Genomic DNA, 22,277 nt, shown 5'->3' on the forward strand with positions numbered 1-22,277 from the left:
TTCAACAGAACATGAATGATTTAATTATTTTGACACAGAACAGTGAAAAGATCGTTTGACTGTAACTTCACTGACAATATTAACAGCCGTCTGTTTTAACATCCTCCGGTCTGATCTGCACCAATCTGGAGCAGATTCATGTTAAATCACACCTCACATGTTGAGAGATGCAGATCTATTATTATTATTATTATTATTATTATAATACTTAATTAAACATCATTGTGAGGAAAACCAACATGACAGACAGAAGCGTTTATATTCCCTTTATCAGGGTAATTTTATTGCATAAAAAAGCATATCTAAAATATACAGGGTTAACAGCAGTTGATTAGCAATATAATGAATAAATTAAAAAATTATGACTATTTACAACATATTTAAAGTTTTGTAAACACATACACTGGCTTTATTGCCTTGTGGAATGTGTTTTGGGGAAAAAAAGGGGGGTTTTGGTGATGAGGGACCGGCAGCATGTTTGAAATACCAGTCTGCCGTCCTTTAAAGTCATCAGGGAGACATGGGAGGCGTGCAGGTCCACCACGACGCAACAGGCTTCAGGTTAACAAATTCCAGCGAGATTCTGCTTTCAGCCAAAAGCAAAAAGAAATGCAAACATGAGCTGTGAAAGTCAAGTAAAGTAGTTAAAATGGAAGGTTTGGAGAGTCGTATCAGTCCTCTGACAGCAGCCTGTGGAAGTGATCCTTCCTCTTCTTCAGCACCTCCCGAAAATCCTCCTGAAAAAACACAACAGGAGATATTCAGACAGCGCGCTGAAACCGGAGGAGGAAAGACGGCAGAACAGATGCTGCTGCAGATAACCAGCTGATTTATTCACCTATTCAAACCGCCAAGTAAACAAACCTGTAACATCGACATACGATACGATTTCTACTAGAAGATCAACTATTAACTGATCAACAAAATATGAATCTACAACAATTAAGATAATTAACTGTTTCAGTCATTTTTCAAGTAAAAATAACAAACATTCTCTGTTCCAGCTTCTCAAATGTGAATATTTTCTGCTTTTTTTCAGCTTTTCTCTCATTGTAGATTGAATATCTTATCATAATATTCAAGTTTTTAACTGTTTAACTGTTGTTTTTGACAAAACAAGACGTCATCTTGGGCTCTGAGAAATTGTGGTGACATTTTATAGCCTAAAAGATTGAGAAACTACTCATCAGTTCAATTTATAATGACTGAGCATCAGGTAATTAACTGGATCACATGTTTTTATTAATGAACTATGATGAACATGAAAGGCAGAGGATGTGATTAGAGGAGAAGAGCTTCTCCTCTGTGCGTACGGGGGGGATTTGAGGATACAGAAACAGATTTCTGCGACTCTTGTGTGAAACATCTGTGGAATAAACACAGAAGGTGAATATATGACAGACGTACCGCTGCAGAGAGTTTCTCCATGTAAGGGATGAGCTTGTGCAGTTCTCTGTCCTCCGACTCCCCGGACCAGCTCTTGATGGGAATCGTGTTCATCAGCTGAAAAAACAAAAAAATCGTCTTAGCTTAATACAAACTGTTTTGTGTGTTTTCACTGTTGTGTGATGATACAACTGTCAGAGAACTAATATGGATGAATTTTAATTAAAGACTAATTAAAACCATCTCATTAATATCTGAGAGGTTTGTGAATGTTAGCAGTCATGGACGGCAATAAAACGAGTGCATCTCGATGAAGACTTTCAGATTTTAAACTTGGAACTTAAACTCGTATCTCTGCGGTGCTTACGTGGTACGGGTAGGTGTGAGGTGTGTTGTCCAGAACCACCGTCTTGGCGAGATCCCTCCCGAGGTTGCTGAGATCTTTGATGTAGTGGCCGAGGACGCAGGCGCAGTCGTCCTGATACAGACGATGCCTGAAGAGAAGACGCATGTTAAAATATACACACCTGTTGAAAGCTGCCGATTTCTGCAACAGCAACACATCAAAACACTTTCTTTTATGTAACATTTATTATCTGAATAAGGTGGAGACACTCATTTCTGTCGTCCTCACCACACAACATGAACTGTAATTCACTCTGGATGACAATCAGATAAATCCACAAACGGATATTAAACAGTTCAGCAGCACGTTAAAACACTATCTGACAGAGTGAACGTCTCTACGGTCAAACAAAGAGTTTATGAAACACAAGTGGAAGCAGAATCTCACCGAAACAGTTTCCTCTGCGGGTCGAGGACGTCGAGTATCTTCTCAGCGTATTCCTTCTTTGCACATGTGTAAACAAACAGCTGGAACAGAACACAAACAGCAGCTGGAGCCGATTGCATACAAACCAGAACTGAAGGAGCTTCAGGACACCACGAACACATTTAGTTTAATTTATTTTCACATATATAACTGGTGGAGACACGTTTATCATTTCTGCAGAGATAAAAATAAGATAAATAGGAGATAAATAAAGTGGGAGGTGTGAGTAGAGTGTTTATAGAGACAGAACAGTGTATCAGACCAGCCTTCAATGTTTTTCAGTTCCATTTTAGCAGAAAAAAACATTACTTGATGATCATCACTGAAAACAAAGTGAGACTGTGGCGTCAATTGCACCAATAAACAACCAGACACACTCATTTTAAATCAGATTAGCTTCTTGGTTTCCACGTACCTCATAGACTTTCGCCATCGCCTGCAGAAACTCCCTCACATGTGGACGTAGGACCATGTACACCTGTTGATAACAGAGGAGCAGGAATGATTAAATTAAACACATATTTTCCATTTTCTCCTCAGTTGCTATTCAATCATCTAGAACTCTTGTGGAAAAAACACTTTATTTAATCTTTGCTTTGCCGCCTTTGCAGGTTTTTGAATCTAAAAATGTCTCTTTTCTGTGTCTCTGGCTGGAGGACACAACTTAATATCACAGCTGTTAGAGCGAGTTTACATTAACATGCTACAATACTAAAGAGACTCTCTTGTGTTACATTCAGCTGTAACACTTCTAAACTATCAGAGGATTTGCACAGTTTAGCTCAATAACTACAAATCAAACATAATTTGTGACTATCGACCATTTTCCAAGGAAAACATTGAATTTAGAAGTCAATTTATTCTCCTCTAGACAGAAACCATTTCCAATTCATTTTGGTACGCCATGAAAATATGCGCTGCTGTTCAGTGGTTGATAATCAATACAGTAACGTCCCACTGAGGATTTCTGAAATTGGTCCCTGCTCACCTTTTAGTACTGAAACAAACTATTTGAAATTACTGAGCTTAACATGCTAAAATACATTTAATCATTGATTCATTTCAAATGACAACAAAATAAAACAAATGACAGCATGTTGCAGATGATGCTGTTGTTAGTTTTTGTATTTCTCCACATTCCACACAGATGTGATTCTTCCATCTCGCTTTCACTCAGTTCTTCATCTGCATTTATCTGTTCAGTTTTGTTTGTGAACTGCAGCAGGCAGTGAAATCTCACCTTGTACTGATGGTCCTGGAAAGCTGTGTGGAAGGTGAACTCTGCATCCTCGATCACGTTCAGAGAGCTGAACATCAGGGTTTCCTCCTGGAAACGCAGGAATTGATTGATTTTTATTTAATGATTAAAACACAATAACTCTGCACAGCAGTAGGAACAACCATTGAGGATTAAATCAGAATAAAACCAAATGGTTTATTTCCATTGTTGTCCTCCATCTCATTCTTAAGTCTATTTCAGTGCTGCCTTGTCATTATGGTGTAATAGTGACAGGACACAGTCTCTGGTTAAACTGACCACATTAAACAGTAAACAGCAACTGTAATATGACGACCAATGTTTTCTTCACCCGTCCTGGTTACATCCTGACCAGTTAACATGAGTTATCTCTCCAACCAAAACAAGTGCACATTGAACATTTTTCCTTTTGTAAAATTGATAATCAATAAAAGATCTTTATGTTCTCAAACTCCTGTTTCACAATGTGACAGGGTAACATGTACTACTAACAGGTATCTCAGGTATAGAAATAAGAGCAAAAAAAAAACAAACAAAAAAAATCTGAACCTGAGTTTTTCCTCCTTTCATTATCAAAACAAAACAAAAACAAAAAAACGCCCACACAAGCACTGCTTTAAAAAAATCTCTGTCCAGATGAAAAATGAAAAAAAAAAACAAAAACACAACTGAAGTGCAGTCAAGAGAACGCTAAACTAACAGCTGATGATATAACCCTAAAGCCATGTTGGCCAATCAGAAGCCTGAAAAAAAAAGGTATTTCTGTCAGGCTGCCAGCAGTGTAGCAGTGACCTCCGTAATGCTTTCTGACACATCTGTTCCTCCATATAGTGGAACAGTAACTTTACATTTATGTTTCAACATATAAAAAGTCCTGTTAGCAAGGTTACAACCAGCACTATTTTGGCCGTGTCCATTATGTAAACAAAGGAGATAACGGTGTACACAGACAGTCTGACACCACAAGCCAAAAGCTCAGGTTTCCTTTTCTACACGTCAACACTGAAACAGAGTTTCTGAAAATCTTCACACTGGAAGGAGTTTTTGTTAAGGTCTGTTTTCAGTGACCTAAAGCGCAGTTTACGTGTGGATGAAAGGTCAAAACAGATAGAAAAAGCTACATTTTCAATTATACCTGTGTATGTGTGAACTAGGCCTAAAAGCCAAGATTTAAGACAGATAAAAACAATTTCAACCTCTGTGGTTGAACGTAGCTTCATCTGTTGGAGCGGATTCACCTGCTGTTTGTGCATTTTCAGTCTCTCTGGTTTTGGTTTACATCTACATCACTACAGTCCCCTTTATAACGTGATTTTATTTATTAATCATCAAATCATTTAGATTATTTATCACTTCTACCAGCATCAAAAACGTTCTACCTGTCTGAGGCCACTCATCCTACCAATCACAATAATTATCCATACTTTGCTAATAGACTGTCACTGTTCATATTATAAGCTGTTATTATTATGAATCTTGTTATTAATAGAAGTCATTATGCATTATACATTTTTAAAAAAGTGCCTGTAGATACAAACTCAAGTTCAACAGCATGAACCAAGTTCCGTAGTTTAAGTCACATGATGACAATCAAACCGAATCGTATCTTTGATCAGGTTCAGGAAAGAAGCTCGTAATCGGACCTTGATATAAAACTGCTTCATCAAAGTCCATTATAGTTATTTGTGGATCTAAAATGTTTCCACTCTGTGCAGCGAGTGAGAAGATCCAGAGGACTGAACTCACCAGATCGAGCACCAGTGTGGCCTCTGGAGTGCTCCTGGTCTTGGGGGGAATATCTCTGAGTCTGGGTTGGGAATGCTGGGACTGTGACGGTATGTTCTTGATGAAGGTGAAGCTGGAAAAGAAAATGGAGCCATTAAGAAGAGAAAGAATCACAAGGAACTGGTGATAAGCTTCGACACTGGTTATGCAGAAATCAGGACTTTAACGTCTGTGTCTTAATTTGGTAAAGTAACCTGCCAGATTATGAAAAAATAGAATATCTGGGATGAAGTTAGATTAACAGTAGAGGACACTGAAGCTTGTTGAGTGTTTAACTTACGGACTGAAGACGTCTTCATCCTCGTCTCCAGCCAGAAGGTCAATGGAGCCGTAACCAAACACACCTTGTTCTGGGCTCATCAACACGTTGTTTCCTGTACCTGCACGTTTCACATCTGGATAAAAAACAAAAACAAGATTGAGATTGTAAACGACACAAGTCTGTTTATCTCTGATGTCAGATTCCCATAATTCATTCTTCCCCATAATGTTGAGATTTCCTTTAATGAAAAGCTGCTTAACAATTAAAGAAAAGAACATAAATCCAATAAAAGAAAGAAAGAAAGAAAGATGAATTTTATATGATACATGAAAATTTTGTCATAATGATAGAAGCTCACGCATACAATTGATTTTTCTACAAAGCTGCACCGTACAACAACATGGATGCACTTTGAAGCTTCTCACATGAAGCAAAAACCAAAACAATAAGTGAGACTCATTGACTGAAGAGCTTTATAGTGTGAACGTTGTTTCTGACTCTTTCAGAGGGGAATAACGAGGGGTGTGACACTTCTGAAACCGAGACTGAAAGTGAGACAAAAACACCCAACTGTGGCACAAAAGTCAAAGTCTAAACCAAACCGTGGATTTGGAGAATTGTTACACTCTTAGGAATGACTCATACTGGATCGTCTCCCAATAAAATAAATACCAACTGTCAACTTGCCACATTAACGCCTGACGAGCAGCTCAAGAAGATCACATTGTTCTTTCCATTTCATGCACTCATGATGGGAATTTGCCACAAGCCACCAGAGATGTTGGTACATTGATGCTGTGGTTGGTTAGTGAGTTTACTCTACGAGGCACTTTTGTCATAAGAAAAGAAGAACGGCACAGACAGTAAAGCAGTGAAAGTGTCTTTTGGATTGGATTTTTAATGTACCACAACATAAAACGTACATGAAATGTCTGGACTGGTGACTTCTTGAGGTTTTCAATTCATGTATGTTAAGAGTGTTTAAAGTCTTTTGACCCCCAGGACAGCTGCCTCTACTCACTCTCTTTGCTGGGTGTGAGGAAACGCACGATGGGCGTGTAGATGTTTCTGGCTGTTGAGTTACGAGGAGTCACCGAGTTAATCTCTGACAGGATGTGCTCATGACGCATGATCGGCCTGATCGGAGTCTTGAAGGACAAATCTAGACACAGAAACAACAGCAGGGAACAGTGTAAGGAATTCAGATTCAGGAAAACATTTTCAAACACAGAAGAAGCGTCTCTGAGAATAACACACATTGTGCTTTGACCTCTGAGTGGAAGCTGCTTATTGCAAAACTGTTACCCGCTTCTCTGTCCTCGACAGCGATGGCTCTCTTCCTTGCCCGGCCACGGGGCAGCGGTCGCCGCGTCATTGTGGGAATGTCTTCATCTGAGTGGTTTGAATCATTATCCAAGGTCTCTTCAACCTACGCATTAAGAATGAGATGTCATAAATTAAAAACAACTTCATCAAGTCTTTGAAAGGAAACGTCTCTTCTGTGTCATTGATCATTAAATTCTGTTGTGCAGATTCTGATTACTCAGAATTAACTTATTTCATTGACCTCTGAACATCTATTAACAGCTAGAGACGGCAGATACGTGCAAAACCAAGTACTACAATAATCTTGACTAAATATTTTAATAGATATTCAAACCGATGTGATATAATGATATTTATTAAAATTGTTCTGGAGCATTTTAGCCTTTATGGACAGAAGGGAAACAAAGAGTGAAAGCGAGGAAGATGACACATAACAAAATGTCTCCATCAGAGCAGTGATGTTGCAAATAAATGGTATGAATCTTAACCACTCGGCCACCAGAACGGCCACATGTGAACATATTTAAAAGATGACTGTTGGTGCCCTCAGAACTTATTTAAAGGACAAGAACATTTTGAGAAAGAAAACCAGTACTTATGTAGATATGATGGACAGATAGGTAGATGGATGCAGTCAGTTGTACAAACATTTTTGCAGATGAACTGTAATGTGACAGGAAAACATTTAAGTTATTTCACATTACAATAAATGTAGCTATTTGGAGCATCCAACTTAACAAAGAAGTTGACTTCCGCATCTTTGTGGAGCTACGATTCATCCTGCAAACAAAAAACAAAACCTGTAGATCTCGTTGCGCAAGATCTGGCCATGTGAGATCTTGTTGAACATGGCGGCTGCTGCTCCACTGCAGGCACCGCCAAAACTTTTTAGATTATGTTTGTAACCACTTTATTTACACTGGCTGCCTGGTGATTTGATTTAAAATCTTAAGTTGTTGTTTATACACCGCCCTAAATAAAAGCACTCAATACTCATTGACTGTAGAGTTGAACTATACTGTGTCGACTGCTGCAGTGTGTTTGTCATGTTAAATAAAAAGTACATTAATGTAACTGCTTTGGGGTCAATTCTTAATATTAATATTAATATTTTTAATAATGCACCTGGTTAGAAGGTTCTTTGTACAATTTACAGTATTAGTTCTCTGAGAATCTCTTTCATGTTTGGCTTTGTAACTGAAATATCCCAAACTGAATCGATATTGAATCAGGACCTTGTGAATCGGAATTGAATCAATTCAGGAAATCAATATCAATACCCATCACTACGTCAGCCTGATGTCAAACTGATGAAACTGACCAGTGTGATTGTCTCAGATGTATTTAGACCATAATAACAAAAACGCCACCACAGATGTTGCCCTGAAGATTTATCCAGCAGCGCAATGCCCAGTTAAGTCCTGCTATTTCACTGCAGCAGTGGGAATGATGGGGGTAACTCACAACAATGTACTATCACTACATGTAGCCAATAATAATAACAGATTTACCGTTGAGGTAACTCTCTATTGTGAAAATGTATATTACTGCAAATTAATAATCTGAAATAAGCCCTAATATCTGTGTGAAAACATCTCTAAAATGCCAAATGTATCTTTAAAGAATCAGGAATACAACATTTACACACACAAATGTTGTTAGTTTCACAGACTGTGATCAACATTGTGCATAAAACTTGAGCAGTTTGAAAAGACAAACACTGACACGTAGGCTGCAGTTGTGCCATCGTTAAATACGAAACAGACACAAAGGGTAAAAGGCTAAACTACGACAACACGGAACAGTTTAAGAGTTTTACTTTCTGCAGGCTGCAGTAAACAAAGGACGCACAAAGTGACAACATTTTTAGTCTTTGCAAATTAAATTAAACTCAAAATAGCAAATCTGTAATCCGTCTATCCCCAGAGAATAGAAAGTGATATTTGATCCCCGCATCTGTCATTTAATGCCATCAAGATATTTAATAAAAGATACCAATGAAATTATAGTATTTGTACCAGTGTACAGATCATGCATCACTATTTATTGTGAATAATTTATGTATATCACTACCAGAAACCTATTTCTGTTTTGTAAATATGCTATGATCTTTTTTTTTTTCTTTAATTCAAGTGACACCAAATTAAGATACCAACATCTGAGCCGTATTAAAACTTACAACACTGCTCGCTCCGTAAGTATAAACAACAGTGAACTGGTGACCTACTTACTGGGACCCTCTCTCATATGTAACTGGGCTGTTTAATCCTCTGTCGGACATCACGTCACGGTGCTGCTGCACATCCTGAAGCTCACAACCTCACGCAGGGATGAAGCCATAAACCTCAGCAGAGCATCACCAGGGAAGATTACAAGCGTCTGTTGGCGTCTGTATGTTGTAGATTTAAACTGACTGCTGAGGATCAGGAGCCAAGAGTTGAATATGATTGATTTCATTGGTCCAATACATATTTTTTCTCTAAAATTGGGGGAATGTGTTTAAAACATTGGTGTGCTGTTGGATATTTACTTATTCAACGTGTTTAATTTGAAAAATACAGAACCAACAAAGACAAAGTGGGTCACTGTCCACGTGCTTTACAATACAGGTGACACAGTCTGTAACCCAACAGTCTGTATCCAAACCCAATGTGATCAATGAAATAATCAACAAATTAACCGATAATGAACATAATCGTTAATGTTAGCTGCAGAATGCCCCAGTTTGTGCCTCTCGAGTATTAGCAGTCACTCGGCTCACAGAGGTAATCATCAGTTTCTCTAAAACATAATTAATCAGTGATGTTTGAAAAACCCTGAAGGTCGTTTAAAAACTACTGCTCTGAAGGTATTTACAGAATCCCCCAAAAAGTCTTCTAATTATCTGGATGAAACAAATATTTTGTCTGCTGACTCATAATAAAGATTTTTAACCCTTTACCCAAGTTGCTCCTCTCTTTCTAGATCAAAACAAAGATGGCAGCCTGCCAGCTACCTGGACAGGAAACAGATTCACAATTTGGAAAAACAAATAAAAAATCTTTTTTGTCTCGCAGTGGACCGAATGTTTTTTTTTATGTTTTTAAACAACCTCCTGGGTTTTTCAAACATTGATGATTAATTATTTTTTAGATAAATCAATGGTTACCCCTGTGACTTGAATATGTGCCAATACATGAGAGGCTTCAACTGGAGTAGGCTGCAACTAACGTTAATGATTGTTTTTGTTATCGATTAGTTTGTTGATTATTTCCTCGATTCGTTTGGTCAATAAAAAGTCAGAAAATGGTGAAAATTTTTCCCAAAGCCCAAGGTGACGTCCTCAAAAGACTTTTTTTTGTCCAGACCACCAGTTCACAACCTAAAGATAATCAGTTTACTATTATAGAGGTATAACTAAACCAGAAATATTCAAATTTTTAAAACAACCTTCTGGGTTAGGTTGGTTACCTCTGTGACACGAATGTATGCCGATACATGGGAGGCACAAACTGTGCAATATAATGTGTGTATGCGTAGTTATCTCTCTCCTTTTTAAATGATTGTAAATGTTTAGTTCATACTCTAATTGGAACTTGAGCTTGAACTTAAAGCGAAATTTCACTGCCTTCAATGGTGCCACTCGCTGTGTTGCTGTGCATGTTATGATACAAGCTTGAATATCTTGAAACTGGGACTAGTTACAGCTTTACCTTTAAAAACTCTACAGCACCACCTTAATGACCATACAGCTGAATCAACAGCTCTGCAAAACAGTTTTGTTTTTTTTAAACAGAAAACGCTCATTATTGCAGGGTTGTTATTAGACTGTTAGTTTTAACTGCAGTTAGTAAGTGTAACTTCATATAGCCTAATACACTGGTGTTTCAGTTTAACAAGTGACCCTGTTAACTGACGACTTCCTTGTAGTGACGGCGTAGGTGTCCTCCTGAAAGCCTAATCAATACTCACCTGTTTATCATCTACTAATAACCAGTTACGTAAGTTAAATTGTGCTCAGCAAGACTCATTCACCTCTGGTAACGTTTCTCATAATGTGGGAAACAAAACGTAGTCTATAAGTTGACAGTGTAGCTATGGTCTATCTGTGGGTTTTATACAGTTATCCTCAATCGTCAAGTGTCTCATATTCAACCAGTAAACCTGCTTTGTCATTATGTTCACACCATTCAAAAAGATGAATTTCAGAAAAATAACTGGAGGAAAGGTGAATGCTTCACGTTGGCGACACCATTTAATATAAATTATGCAAGACAAAAAAGGACCAGACGTGTATCGAACTTTCATTTTAAGATAGTTTAAGGCTTTTTAAAAGGACACCTACGTGTTGTGTTGGTGTTTTCAACAGCGGTCACTACGACAACCACGACGCATTCGGCTGAAAAGTCATCAGTTAACACGGTCACTCGTTAAACCGAAACATCTGTAAACTGACTGTATATCACCCCTTTTACGTAATAATTCATTCAACCACGTCACGCAGCAGCTTTGGGTGGTCGTACACCAATAATTTATGTTACTCCGAAGAAAATACGAGCAACCTAATTCAGTAGAAAACGGGTGGAAAGCTTCTTATCGTGTAGCCGCGGCTACAACAACAACGGTTACCAGTGAATTGGCTACAACCCCCGCTGTCATGAGAGCTATTAGCTACCGTTAGCTGCACCCGGCTAACTCCGTTGTACACAGAGGACGGCTCGATTAGCTGAAAACTCTTGAAATAGGTAGCTAAGACAAGCATTTTCTTTTAGGTGATTTAATCCGCTGTTATTGTCTGAGAAAATAAACTTGACTTTGAGTTGATGCTTACCTTGTTGTGGAGCGGACTCTCGGTCACCGATAGGCTCGTTCGTTTCGGCGTTGCTTTGTTGGACCGTCGGCGGTTGCTCCTCGGCGTCTCTGGAAATGCCGTAACGGTTTTTTGAGACCTGAGTCTCATGTTTGCTTTTCATATATAACTTGAAATCATTAAACATTTAAACACAATATAATGAATGTAGTCGTTTGTAGTCCGACGCTGTACTTTCTTTTCCTGCCCCCCCCTCGCTTGCCAGGCTGGTGATTGAGCAGCAGTGGGAGTCGGTGTAGCTCCGCCCCGCTCGCCGCCGTCTCTTCTCGAATCATTAGTGTTTAAATCTGCCGGGGTGCGATAGGTTCACCACTGCGGACGCTTTTATTGGGCGGTGCTTTGGAAAAATCCAGCGTCAACGTGAGACTGTAGTCACGTTGCAGTATTTGTAGTGTTACGTATGAATGAGCGGTGAGTCTTAATCTAGATTAATGCAGAAAACTTGTGTTACTTCCCCCTTTCCCCTCTCAAAGTTAACGCTACGTTAGATAATAATTGGATTTCTAAGAAATTGAAGAAATGATTATAACATTACTTACAGCGATTAACAGTATAAGTTACTTAGTGGTGACTGGTGAAATGAAACTAATACATTTACTGTCTTTAAGTATAATTTTTAAGATACTTGTACTTTACTTAGACAGATAGATAGATAGATAGATAGATAGATAGATAGATAGATAGATAGATGGAGTTCTTTATCAATATCAGGGGGAAATTAAAGTGTAGAATAGAAAATAGAGATATAACCATGACTATAATATACAATTTGCTGAGTATACACTGTTCAATGATGTTAATATGCTATTACACACTATACATTAGTGGAAATGGATGGATATTTCTATGGCAGTAAGGTGCATGGATGTACAAGAATTAAGTGTACATTGGTACATAGATAATTTACACATTGTATATACATATGTAACAGTGTATACAGACAGTACTTTAAAGACTATTTCAATTTTCAAAACCATGTAAAATATTATGGGTAGTTAGCAACTTGGTTTTGCGGAACACCAGCTTGAAGTTGCCCTATCGCACGGGCCCTATCCAGATCAGTCAAACGTGGCATGCCGATTCTTGGAGCAGACACCTACTGACCACTGTAGCAGGGCCCATGCTCACCAGGGGGTACCAGAAGCTCAAAACAAGAGTCAACAGCAACAGCAAAATAGGCTGTTTGGCATTGTCAGAGAAGATTTGGCAAACCCACATACTTAGCTCTGCTGCTCATCCCACAAATGCATGTTCCTTACAAATGTGGCACCATTTAAAAGGGAAATAAACAGGCTTTCCAACGGTATAAGATTTATTGCCAAGGAGCATTGTTACAACAAAGAAATAATCTACCAAACACAAATTTCCTTACTTTTTGTGCTAAGTTTAGTTAAAGGATAAGTTCGTAATTTTTCAAATCTGTCTTAAAACAACAGTCAGGTGACCATGTTGAACATTGAAACAGGTTTTGGTTGCTGTAATCATTCGTTCTGTTCATATTGACCATGAGAAGATCTCCTCCAAATCTGCTTATGATGTAAGTGATGGGGACAAAGTTCAAAGTCCTTGTTTTGAGCAAAAAATGATGTTTAAAAGTTTATCTGAAGCTTATATGAGGCTTCAGCAGTCTGAGTTAGTCATGTGTGTTTTGACTGACAGTATTTTCCTGTTGAGCTGCAGTGGAAGTTTAGTGACAGGAATAGGAAATTTGGCACTAAAAAGACTGTAACGTTAAACAATATCTTCTTGATTTGACTAATTTGGACGGATGAAGCTTCATATCAGCTTCAAATAAACCTAAATACATTTTTGCACAGGAGGAGGACTGTGGATTTTGTTCCCCATCACTTATATTATAAATGCATCATGAAGGGATCCTCTAATGGTCAGTATGAACAGGAGGAATGATGATGGCAAGAGAAACATGTTTCAGTGTTCATTTTGGCACCTGACTTGTTTTAAGACAGACTTGAAAAATTGTGAACATGTCCTTTAAATTAATTCACCCTTGACCGACTACAATACACTATTTGATTTCTGTTTAAATCATATTTTATTCCCTGTAATTTGAAATTATGTAGTGATATATGGTTTTGGACACAGAGAAACAAGAGGTATAATGAGATAAATATAAGGCCCATATGAATTTTAACTGCTGTAGTGGCTGTAAAAAGTTTTAGTCCTGTTAACTACAATAATTCATTAGACTTAAATAAGCTTCTATCATTTAAAGGGGAAAAAACATACAGCACATTTGATTTTCTTATTACTGACAAACAGGCTATAGCTAATCTAGAGCTGCAACGTTTAGTCAATTAATTGATTAGTTGCCAACTATTTTGATAATTGATTAATCGTTTTGAGTCATTTTAAGAAAGAAATGTTGAAATTTTCTGATTCCAGCTTCTCAAACATTAATATTTTCTGGTTTCTTTAATCTTCTATGACAGTAAACTGAATATTTTCTTTGGATTGTGGACAAAACAAGACATTTGAGGATCATCTTGGGTTTTGGGAAACAGTGATCGACATTTTTCACCATTTTCTGACATTGTATGGACCAAGTCATATGATGATTAATCAAGAAAATAATTGACAAATGAATCAATAATGAAAATAATCATTATTTGCAGCCCTAAACTAATCTATGGTTACGTTAAAAAGATCCAAAGCTGTGGTGACATTTAAGAAAGGTGATATTTTATTAATTTCAGATTCAAAATTAAAGTATTCACACAAACACATATTGAGTAAATAGGCAAGAATAGCTCTTCACCCTTCAAAAAAAAAAAAAAACAAAGAAAAATAAACAAAAAGAAAAATAAAATAAACAGTTGCATTGCCCGCCGCCACTTCACTGTTACCGTGGTTACCGGGAAACATCCCATTCATCAAAATGTAATCATTTATAGAAAAAAAAAGGAGGAATAAGCACACATTAATAGAACAGACTGAAAATGACTTGCAGTGCTAACAGTGGTACTAGAAGTAGTACTTGTTGCAGTACTAGTAGTAGTAGTAGTTAGCTGTTGAGCTGTGGGTTCCCTGTTGTTGGTGCTCAAATAAACTAAACAGCAGAAGTGTTACTAACCTGTAACACCGAGAGAGAAGCAGAGAGACAGAGAGAGACAACCCAGAGTCCAAAATGAACCTCTAAGCTCACCAGAGTGAAAAACTACCTGCTGAGAATATATTTAGTTTTTATTCAGCCAAGATAATGATACAAATATACCAAAATACTTGTCTTCTTTTATTACAATCTCATGTTTATCATCATGAAACTATCAAATCTTAGAAACTGAGCTGGTATGTTGCCAGGAGTTCATTTCGGACCTTGGTGTTCGCCCTCACGCCCTCTTTGTGTACCCACTAAACTGTAACTTGAGCCCCAACTGGGTTAAATGCATCAAACTGGAGGTAGAGGTAGATTTTCCTGAGAAGTTGTAAGAGACAAGAGACAGAGCCTTGTTTCAAATCTGAAGTTACCTGAAGACACGTGAAGCCCGCACACACATCACATGCTTCCCTAAAAATAATAACATTATCATCATTATCATCATCGTCATCATCATCGTTATCTCTATATTAATAAATCTGCTCTAAATGTAATCTCTGCGTGCTGGGGTTGCTACAGCATATTAAAAAAAAAAAAAAAAGAAAAAAAAGCAAAGAAAGAGCAAACAAAACAAACAATATAAACATGATATAATCCATAGCCCTAAAAAGCCATATTTCAGAAATATTCTATTTAATGAATCTTAGTAATACAGGTTAATTCAACAATTGTCACAGCAGAAGGCATCTTGTTATTTTCTCATCATCATTGTCCTCGTCCGCAGTTCACCTGTCAGAGGTAAAGTCAGTGGTGAAGTCCAGTCAAAAGCCTCTTTCCCACATGCACCGTAACCCGTAAATGTTCCATGTTGGCCTCATGTGGGGAAAAGGCGTCGGAGTCAATTTTCCAAGCAAGACGCTCTGGCAATTTGCCGGCTCTGGACCTTGTAAAATTTCTAGATTGTTGTTTTTTTTTTTGTTGTTTTTTTTTTTTTAAACGACGGCTCTGGTGGGAATAAAAGCAGCAATATTTCAAGGTAAAACACTTTAAAGTTATGACATTTTTTTACATAGAGCGAGCCAGCCAATCACATGAAAGTCTGAGGGTTTGTGCTGAGTGGAAGCTGCAACTTCATCCTGAACAGAACTACATTTACTACTTAAACTGACAGAAAATCAAACTCCAAGACAGACAAAATGCTTTTTGAGTTAAGAATGTGGTGAAAATTAGCTCAGCAAACTTTTGGGTAGGGAAGTTATTTTTCTGATCTACATAACAGCGCATGTACGCACCAAGCAAGAAGACTTTTGAAATCAATCCAAGCTTTCAACTGCATTACCACAACAAACAATAATGTAACTATGACAAAAAAAAATAAAGCCAAGAACTGCAGAGCCGGAAGTCAAGTTCGAGCAAGTTTGCATCTAATAATGAAAACTTCTTCACCTCAACAGCGAAAGTTGCAGGTTCTACACGTGAAAGACACACAGACACGTATATGCAGCTGGTAGCATTCAGAAAAAGATAATTCTGACCTGAAGTCTGCTAGAAACTCTTCTTCAAGCTCAGAACAACATCAGGTTTCATACTTGGTGCTACAGAGTTAAGACTGATACAGTTTTCACAGCTACATGGTTCCAATGTTTCCTAAAATATCAGATCAGCCTCTGATATGGAGGCAACTGCCTGACCACAACTCCAGAAAAACAGGCAAAACAGGACAATTTGATTATTGATTGTTTACAAATTGTGTTTTAAATTTGTGAATTCATTTTTAATGCGAATGCCTGCTGACTCTTACAGAGTTTGAGCCTGGTTTAAGTGGAGTATTTTTAGTGTTTAAAATGCTGATTCAGAGGATTTTGCACCCCAACAAGCAGAGAAAACTCTGGAAACACTGGAAGGAAATGATGATATGAGCATTGGAAATGTCTAAAAAAAATTTTTTGCAGTAAATGGTCATATTGAAGGACAGCCTTCAAACACTTGGGTCAGACATTTTTGGGTTCCCATTTAGGAAAACAAAACTGATTGTGCGTCATAACAAAACCTGCCACAGAGGGGAGCTCTTACTACAAGGGTTGGAGCTTAAACTGAGTCCTCAGCTATCTCTGGTTCCCCTTGAGAGACTAACATGTTTACAAATTACAGATGAGAGTCACGTTTTAGCCGATATCTGATTGTCTGTGGTCATTACAATCTCTTTCATAGTCGAAGCGAGCTCATTATGAACCAGCATCAACATCATCTTGTTAAGGTTTATTGCATGAATGCAGCCTTCAGCAGGATACTCTGCTGTAGCCGATGTGAAGAAATCTGCCAAAGCTTTAGTCTTTGAGGTAGAAAGGTGGCTTAACTGTGGTTGAAGGGATGTCAGAGTGTTTGGAGGTATACAGTGTCGCTATAACATCTCCTGATTGTCGCTACCACACAATTAAAAGCATGCCAACCTTCCCTGAAGATGCTGCCGTGTGCGGGCTGAGAAGAGAGAGAGAGAGAGAAAGAGAGAGAGAGATGCAGTACCTCCGCTGTTCAAATGCAAATATCTCACAGAGCCGCTCAATAGATATGTGATAAACATGGATCCATTGAAAGGGGGCAGGTGCTTGAATATTGCCTCAGGGGCCAAAAGGTCACAGGGTCAGATCTGAAAAAGCAATGTTGATCCTTTAGATCAGGATTGATTGAATTTTGCTTTCTCCAGCAGCCCTCCCCCCAAACCAATTCTTTCAGCCACAGCATGTCTCTATTTGATTGTCAGACATTACCGGCAACTGTGACATCTGCTACTCAGGAAGATGTGGTGAGAAACATCGCTTTCTGAGCTGACCAAAAGAAGCTAATTCATGTGAAATCTATGCTGACATCTGCTTAAATAAATATTGTAAAACAATCCGAGAGTGTACAGAGTTTGGAGTAAATGTGTTTCTTTTATACAGCCTTTTTCTCATAGGTTAGCATAGCATGTTTTCACCACCATCGCTATAGAAAGATATGAACAAAAGTTGAACATTGCAAAGCCAATTCCTGCTTACAAACAAGTCAAATCTTAATTCAACTATCTAGAAACAACAGATCTAAATAGTAATTAATTCAGTACAATGAAGCAAAGTACATTTTTTGTGGTTGAAAGAATGTTATGCTAACCTACAGTAAAGGTTTGTCTGCCAAAATTAGGACGTAAAGACCCAGAGTGTAAAAAGACATTTGAATTTAAGAGATTTAAAGGTGACTGGGTTCAGATATGTGTCAGATACTGGATAATGCTTTGCATAAAGGAAATGTAGAGAATCTAGTGCAGCATCAGTGTGTGTATCTAAAGACGAGTCGATCTATTGTCCACAGTGAGGAAGCAGCCAGGAGGCACTGCCTGTTTTACATGTTACCTATACTGTTCACTGTAGGATGCAGCACTGACTTCACCTGTAAAGAATCTACACTGAGAAGCTGATCAATAATCAGACTCCATCACGTGAGTCCGAACTGCATAAATGTCATTCACATTTTAAAAAGGCAAGATGGCTGATGTTTGATTAGTCCGCTGGCAGTGAAACCACACTGCAGGGCAACATCTGCTAAACAATTAGCTTTTTAAACGAATTAAATTCATTATGCAAACAATGCATTTGATTAAATTAATCTATCGATCTGTAAAAGAGTAAAACTTTCAAAATTGTCCAGAGATAAAAGAGTGAATGTTAGAACAGAGCAAGTTGTGCTCGCAAATAAAAAGGAACATGGTTTTGTATTATCTTCCAGCTGCGTAAGGCTGCTGACAACAACTGTAATCTAGCACAGACTAGAGTTTCAGTTCTGCAGATGTTTCTCTGACACAAAAACAATTTCATTGGTTGAGTTAAACCTCTGAGCTCGGCGCAAAAGACCCACTGGATTTAAGTAACGTGAGACTGACAGCCAGTGAGAAGAAGCAGAGGTAGGAGAGGAGGAAACTAATGAAAATCATGCAGTCTAGTTCTACTGTTATCTCTGTTTGCTCCATAGCCTCGATAACATCAAGTAGCTTTAATAGCCTCGCTAACTTCCCTTTCATTAACTTTCACCTAAACACCATGAACGCGAACACACAGCGACACTGAAGCAAAAGCACCTGAAACTAGCAGCAGCAGTTTCAGCAACACAGGTGCAGAAAGTCAAAGTTGCATCACCTAAAGTTGAGAAAAGTAATCGATGCTGTACTTGTGATACTCCCACCTGCGGGCAATGAGGGTTAAAAACGGCAGTTTTTCCTTTTTATGGCTGCTGCTTGTGTGTGTTTGTTTGAGGGTTTTCATCTATAACATTTTAAACAGGAAAAAGTTTTAACTTAAGCACATTTTCTACTAAATATAATAAAAGAATAATACACAAAAATTTGCAGTGAAGATTGTTGCATCTTTCTCCCTTGTTTCATCTCTCTACAGTCTTTATCTAATAAAATATATAAAATGCTGAAAAAACATAAAAGAAAATAAATAAAAGGCTAAGTTGGTGGTGTAAAGTCACGAGCAGAGTTATATTTCTTTTTAACACCTGTTGAAGTTTAGCGATGCTTCATTAATAAGTTATTTTAGCTAACAGGTGGTACAACGGTAAAAGTTAAAACCTCAAACACGCACACAAAGGAAACAGTAGCTATAAAGAAATAAAACCCATCGCTGCTGTTACTTTTCTTGCCTGTAGGTGGCAGGCTGGCACGTACACATCTGGCCTGGTAATGAACAGTGCCTCCTTGTGGAGAATATGTAGCCTTCTATATATGAAGGAGTGGATTTGTAACTGAGCTTCAAACTAGTTTTATTAGCTGCTTCACATCTAAAGACACATTATGATTTGTGTGGGGTTTTTTTTTATAATGTTTTGACCAGATTTCAGTGACCCCTGTGGATCTGTTTCACTGATGTAACTCAACCAATGAGATCCTGTTTCTGCTTCCAGAGAAAGACAATTTTTTTTTTTTTTTTTAAAGTTCCACTTTGGTTTTCTAGGAAGTAGTAAAACACATGAGGCTGGACAACAATACATTCACTATTTTACCAGAGCAGAATTTGACAATATGTCTCTCTGTCCAAGTAGAAAGAGTATTCTCCAAAACTGACCAGTGTTTGTGTAGCAGCTGGTGGCGATTTCCCACCGAGAAGCGAGTCCAGAATCAAAGCAACGACAGCCATCTGGTGATATTTGACTGGAACAGTAAAAACTGATTAGACGGAGGTACTGTTCGCTCTCTGGTCATCTCACGCTGTGCTAAGGCCTCAGAACAGAACCTACATACAAAGCCTGATTTACTTCCTAACATCAGTAGGAATGAGACTGCTTTGCGTAGAGATGGGGTCGGGGGTTGAGTAACAATTTTTAACAGCCAACAGTCCAGAGAGGTAACACAGGTTAAAGTTCAAAAAGCTGAATGATTGATCTACTTCAAAACGCAGAGACACAACTACTTATGAAGTGACACAGTATATCCGCTGTGGCAGATTTAACTTTTTATAACTGCAGTGAGTGTTTCATACAAACACTAAGACACAAGCAAGCACTCAGCCGCATGTATGATTACGTCTGAGCTCACATTGTCAAAAGCCCCAATTAAGCAACATTTAAAAACAGTCAAGAGGATCACAAGACATTCTCTGTTAAACCCTTGACAGGTGGCAGGCAAGTCTCAAGGGACCTGGTCCTCGTCACAGCACAGGATAAGGAGCACTTGGATCAGAAGAAGCACTAAGTCATGCAAAACACAAAGCTGAAACAAAAAATAGACGCATCTGTCATCTATAATACAAAAAGCAACAACAAAACGTCAGATATGAGCTGAAATAACTGTCAGGAAAAGTTTCTTCTGAAGCACAGATAGCATCACCTGATTGTCCTTGTGAGTGTCTCAAACAACAAGAAGGATTTAATGGATACGTGACTCCTGTGAGCAACAGGAACAGTCGTGTGGATGCCGCTGAGACTCGAGTTGAAATGCAGCAAGAGAAAAAACCCCTGAAGGGAGGCTTTGGTTTATTTTCCCACCTGCACAACTGACCTTCCTCTTACAACGGCCTTTTCAAACACTAAACCTGACAAACGACCTTCAACATTGGCATAGATATGTATTGAACTGGCCTCATGTCAAGAAACAGGTGAAGATTTTGTATAAAAATGATTAAATTAGCCAGCTGTCTTGGGAAGAGCAACCACAACGACTGGTTGAATTCAGCAGGGACGTCAGCTATGTAGCATTCTAGTTAATGAGCTACAACCTCGACTCGTAACCGGCGTTAATGGACCAAATATATTAACGAGTGAACCGAACTGCTCGCAGATTCTCGAAATCTGCATTTCACTGGAGAATCTCTGGCATTGATACGACGTGTATCTCAGTACACAACCGGTGTGTAGACCTGGACCGGACTCGCTCTTCCACATAGAGTCCCCGAATGGCTGCCATGTGAATAAGGTTATAAGGTTTTACACAAAATGAGGTCACAACGGTACATCGTTATATGCCCTGAAGAAACAACATATACCTTTAAAGCTTTTCTGATTAAAAATAGAGGATATTCATATTTTCTTTTTTTTTCATAGAATTCTAAATATATAGGTTTTTTTTCCTGCAGTGAGAGGATTGTTAAAGATTTAAAAGATAAAACACAATAATGAGAATAACAATAATGATAATAATGACAATGAAAAGGTAAAATAAAATTTAAAAAAAAAATCTCTCCCCTAGAGGATAAAACATTGCTGTCAGTCAGTAGCTGTGTTTGTGTGTGTAAACAGTGCATTACCCTTCCTAGTTATTACCTTCTCTTTTGTTCTCCGATAGTCTGTACATTTATGCAGAAATAAATAATTCACAGGATGTGCATACATATTTGTTTAGCATATACTGGCTCTAAATCGGGATTTTTTTTTCAAAATCATTTTGGCTGTGAAGAACAAAAGAGGTGAGTTGGTGAGAGAAAACCTGAGATAGTGTACTTCAAGTGATTTGAGTTTCAGTTTGTGTCTTTCTGTACGGTTTATGGTTCTTCTCTTTTTGGCATAGATTCTGTAGAAAATGAGGTTGATTTTTGGCTTTACTTAGCGTGGTAATAAAAAAAAGGAAGAGGGGGGGAGGCTGAGGGTTTGTTAAGACAATGGGTTGCTGGAGGTTGAGGTTGAGGTAGGTGTGTTCTGCTGCTGATGCTGCTGCTGCTGTGGTGGAGCGACACGAGCGCTGACGACCTTGTTGGAGACGGATGCACCAGAAGAGGCCAACCCTGCTGCTGCCTGAGCAAAAAGAACGCCTAGAAAGAAAAAGATAAAAGAAATCCCAAAATTAAAAGTAAGAATTTTATATTTTAAATTCAATTTAAAGAAACAGTTCAACTTTCTGGGAAATATGTTTATTACTTCATTTTTTTCCCCCCCAAGTGTACGATGAGAAGATTGATACCACTTTCATATCTGTGTGTTAAATATGGAAGTGGAGCCAGGAGAGAGTTAACTTAGCTTAGCATAAAGACTGAACACAGGGGGAAACAGCTAGAGGCTCTG

At 38.2% G+C, this 22,277-nt stretch overlaps 2 protein-coding genes across 3 annotated transcripts in view; both read right to left on the reverse strand.

Annotated features, from left to right (window-relative positions):
• Window positions 1–251: 251 nt before the first annotated feature.
• On the reverse strand, window positions 252–11,952 carry ctdspl3 (CTD (carboxy-terminal domain, RNA polymerase II, polypeptide A) small phosphatase like 3). Its single transcript, XM_067596630.1, has 11 exons — window positions 11,660–11,952; window positions 6,829–6,952; window positions 6,545–6,685; window positions 5,542–5,656; window positions 5,223–5,334; window positions 3,459–3,545; window positions 2,634–2,696; window positions 2,180–2,259; window positions 1,754–1,880; window positions 1,408–1,503; window positions 252–737 (listed from the first exon to the last, which is right to left on the reverse strand). Exons 1-11 carry the CDS (start codon window positions 11,786–11,788, stop codon window positions 672–674), a joined length of 1,140 nt encoding a protein of 379 aa, XP_067452731.1. The 5' UTR covers window positions 11,789–11,952; the 3' UTR covers window positions 252–671.
• Window positions 11,953–14,376: 2,424 nt separating this feature from the next.
• arid3a (AT-rich interactive domain 3A) overlaps window positions 14,377–22,277 on the reverse strand; it is a 51,949-nt gene continuing 44,048 nt past the window's right edge. For both annotated transcript variants that reach the window (XM_067596633.1, XM_067596632.1), the window contains exon 9: window positions 14,377–22,027. In XM_067596633.1, coding sequence (XP_067452734.1) covers window positions 21,870–22,027 — 158 coding nt within the window. In that variant the 3' untranslated portion in view covers window positions 14,377–21,869. The remainder of the gene's footprint in view (window positions 22,028–22,277) is intronic.

The sequence above is a fragment of the Thunnus thynnus genome, chromosome 8, assembly GCF_963924715.1.
Source record: "Thunnus thynnus chromosome 8, fThuThy2.1, whole genome shotgun sequence".
Taxonomy (NCBI): domain Eukaryota; kingdom Metazoa; phylum Chordata; class Actinopteri; order Scombriformes; family Scombridae; genus Thunnus; species Thunnus thynnus.

What these genes read in the sequence shown, in the direction of transcription:
- ctdspl3 (XM_067596630.1), bottom strand. Translation starts at nt 11,788, where the DNA reads ATGAGACTCAGGTCTCAAAAAACCGTTACGGCATTTCCAGAGACGCCG. An exon ending in CCTCACACCCAGCAAAGAGA is followed by an intron (nt 5,657 to 6,544) that starts GTGAGTAGAGGC and finishes TTTTTTATCCAG; the next exon opens with ATGTGAAACGTGCAGGTACA. An exon ending in CTCACACCTACCCGTACCAC is followed by an intron (nt 1,504 to 1,753) that starts GTAAGCACCGCA and finishes TTGTTTTTTCAG; the next exon opens with CTGATGAACACGATTCCCAT.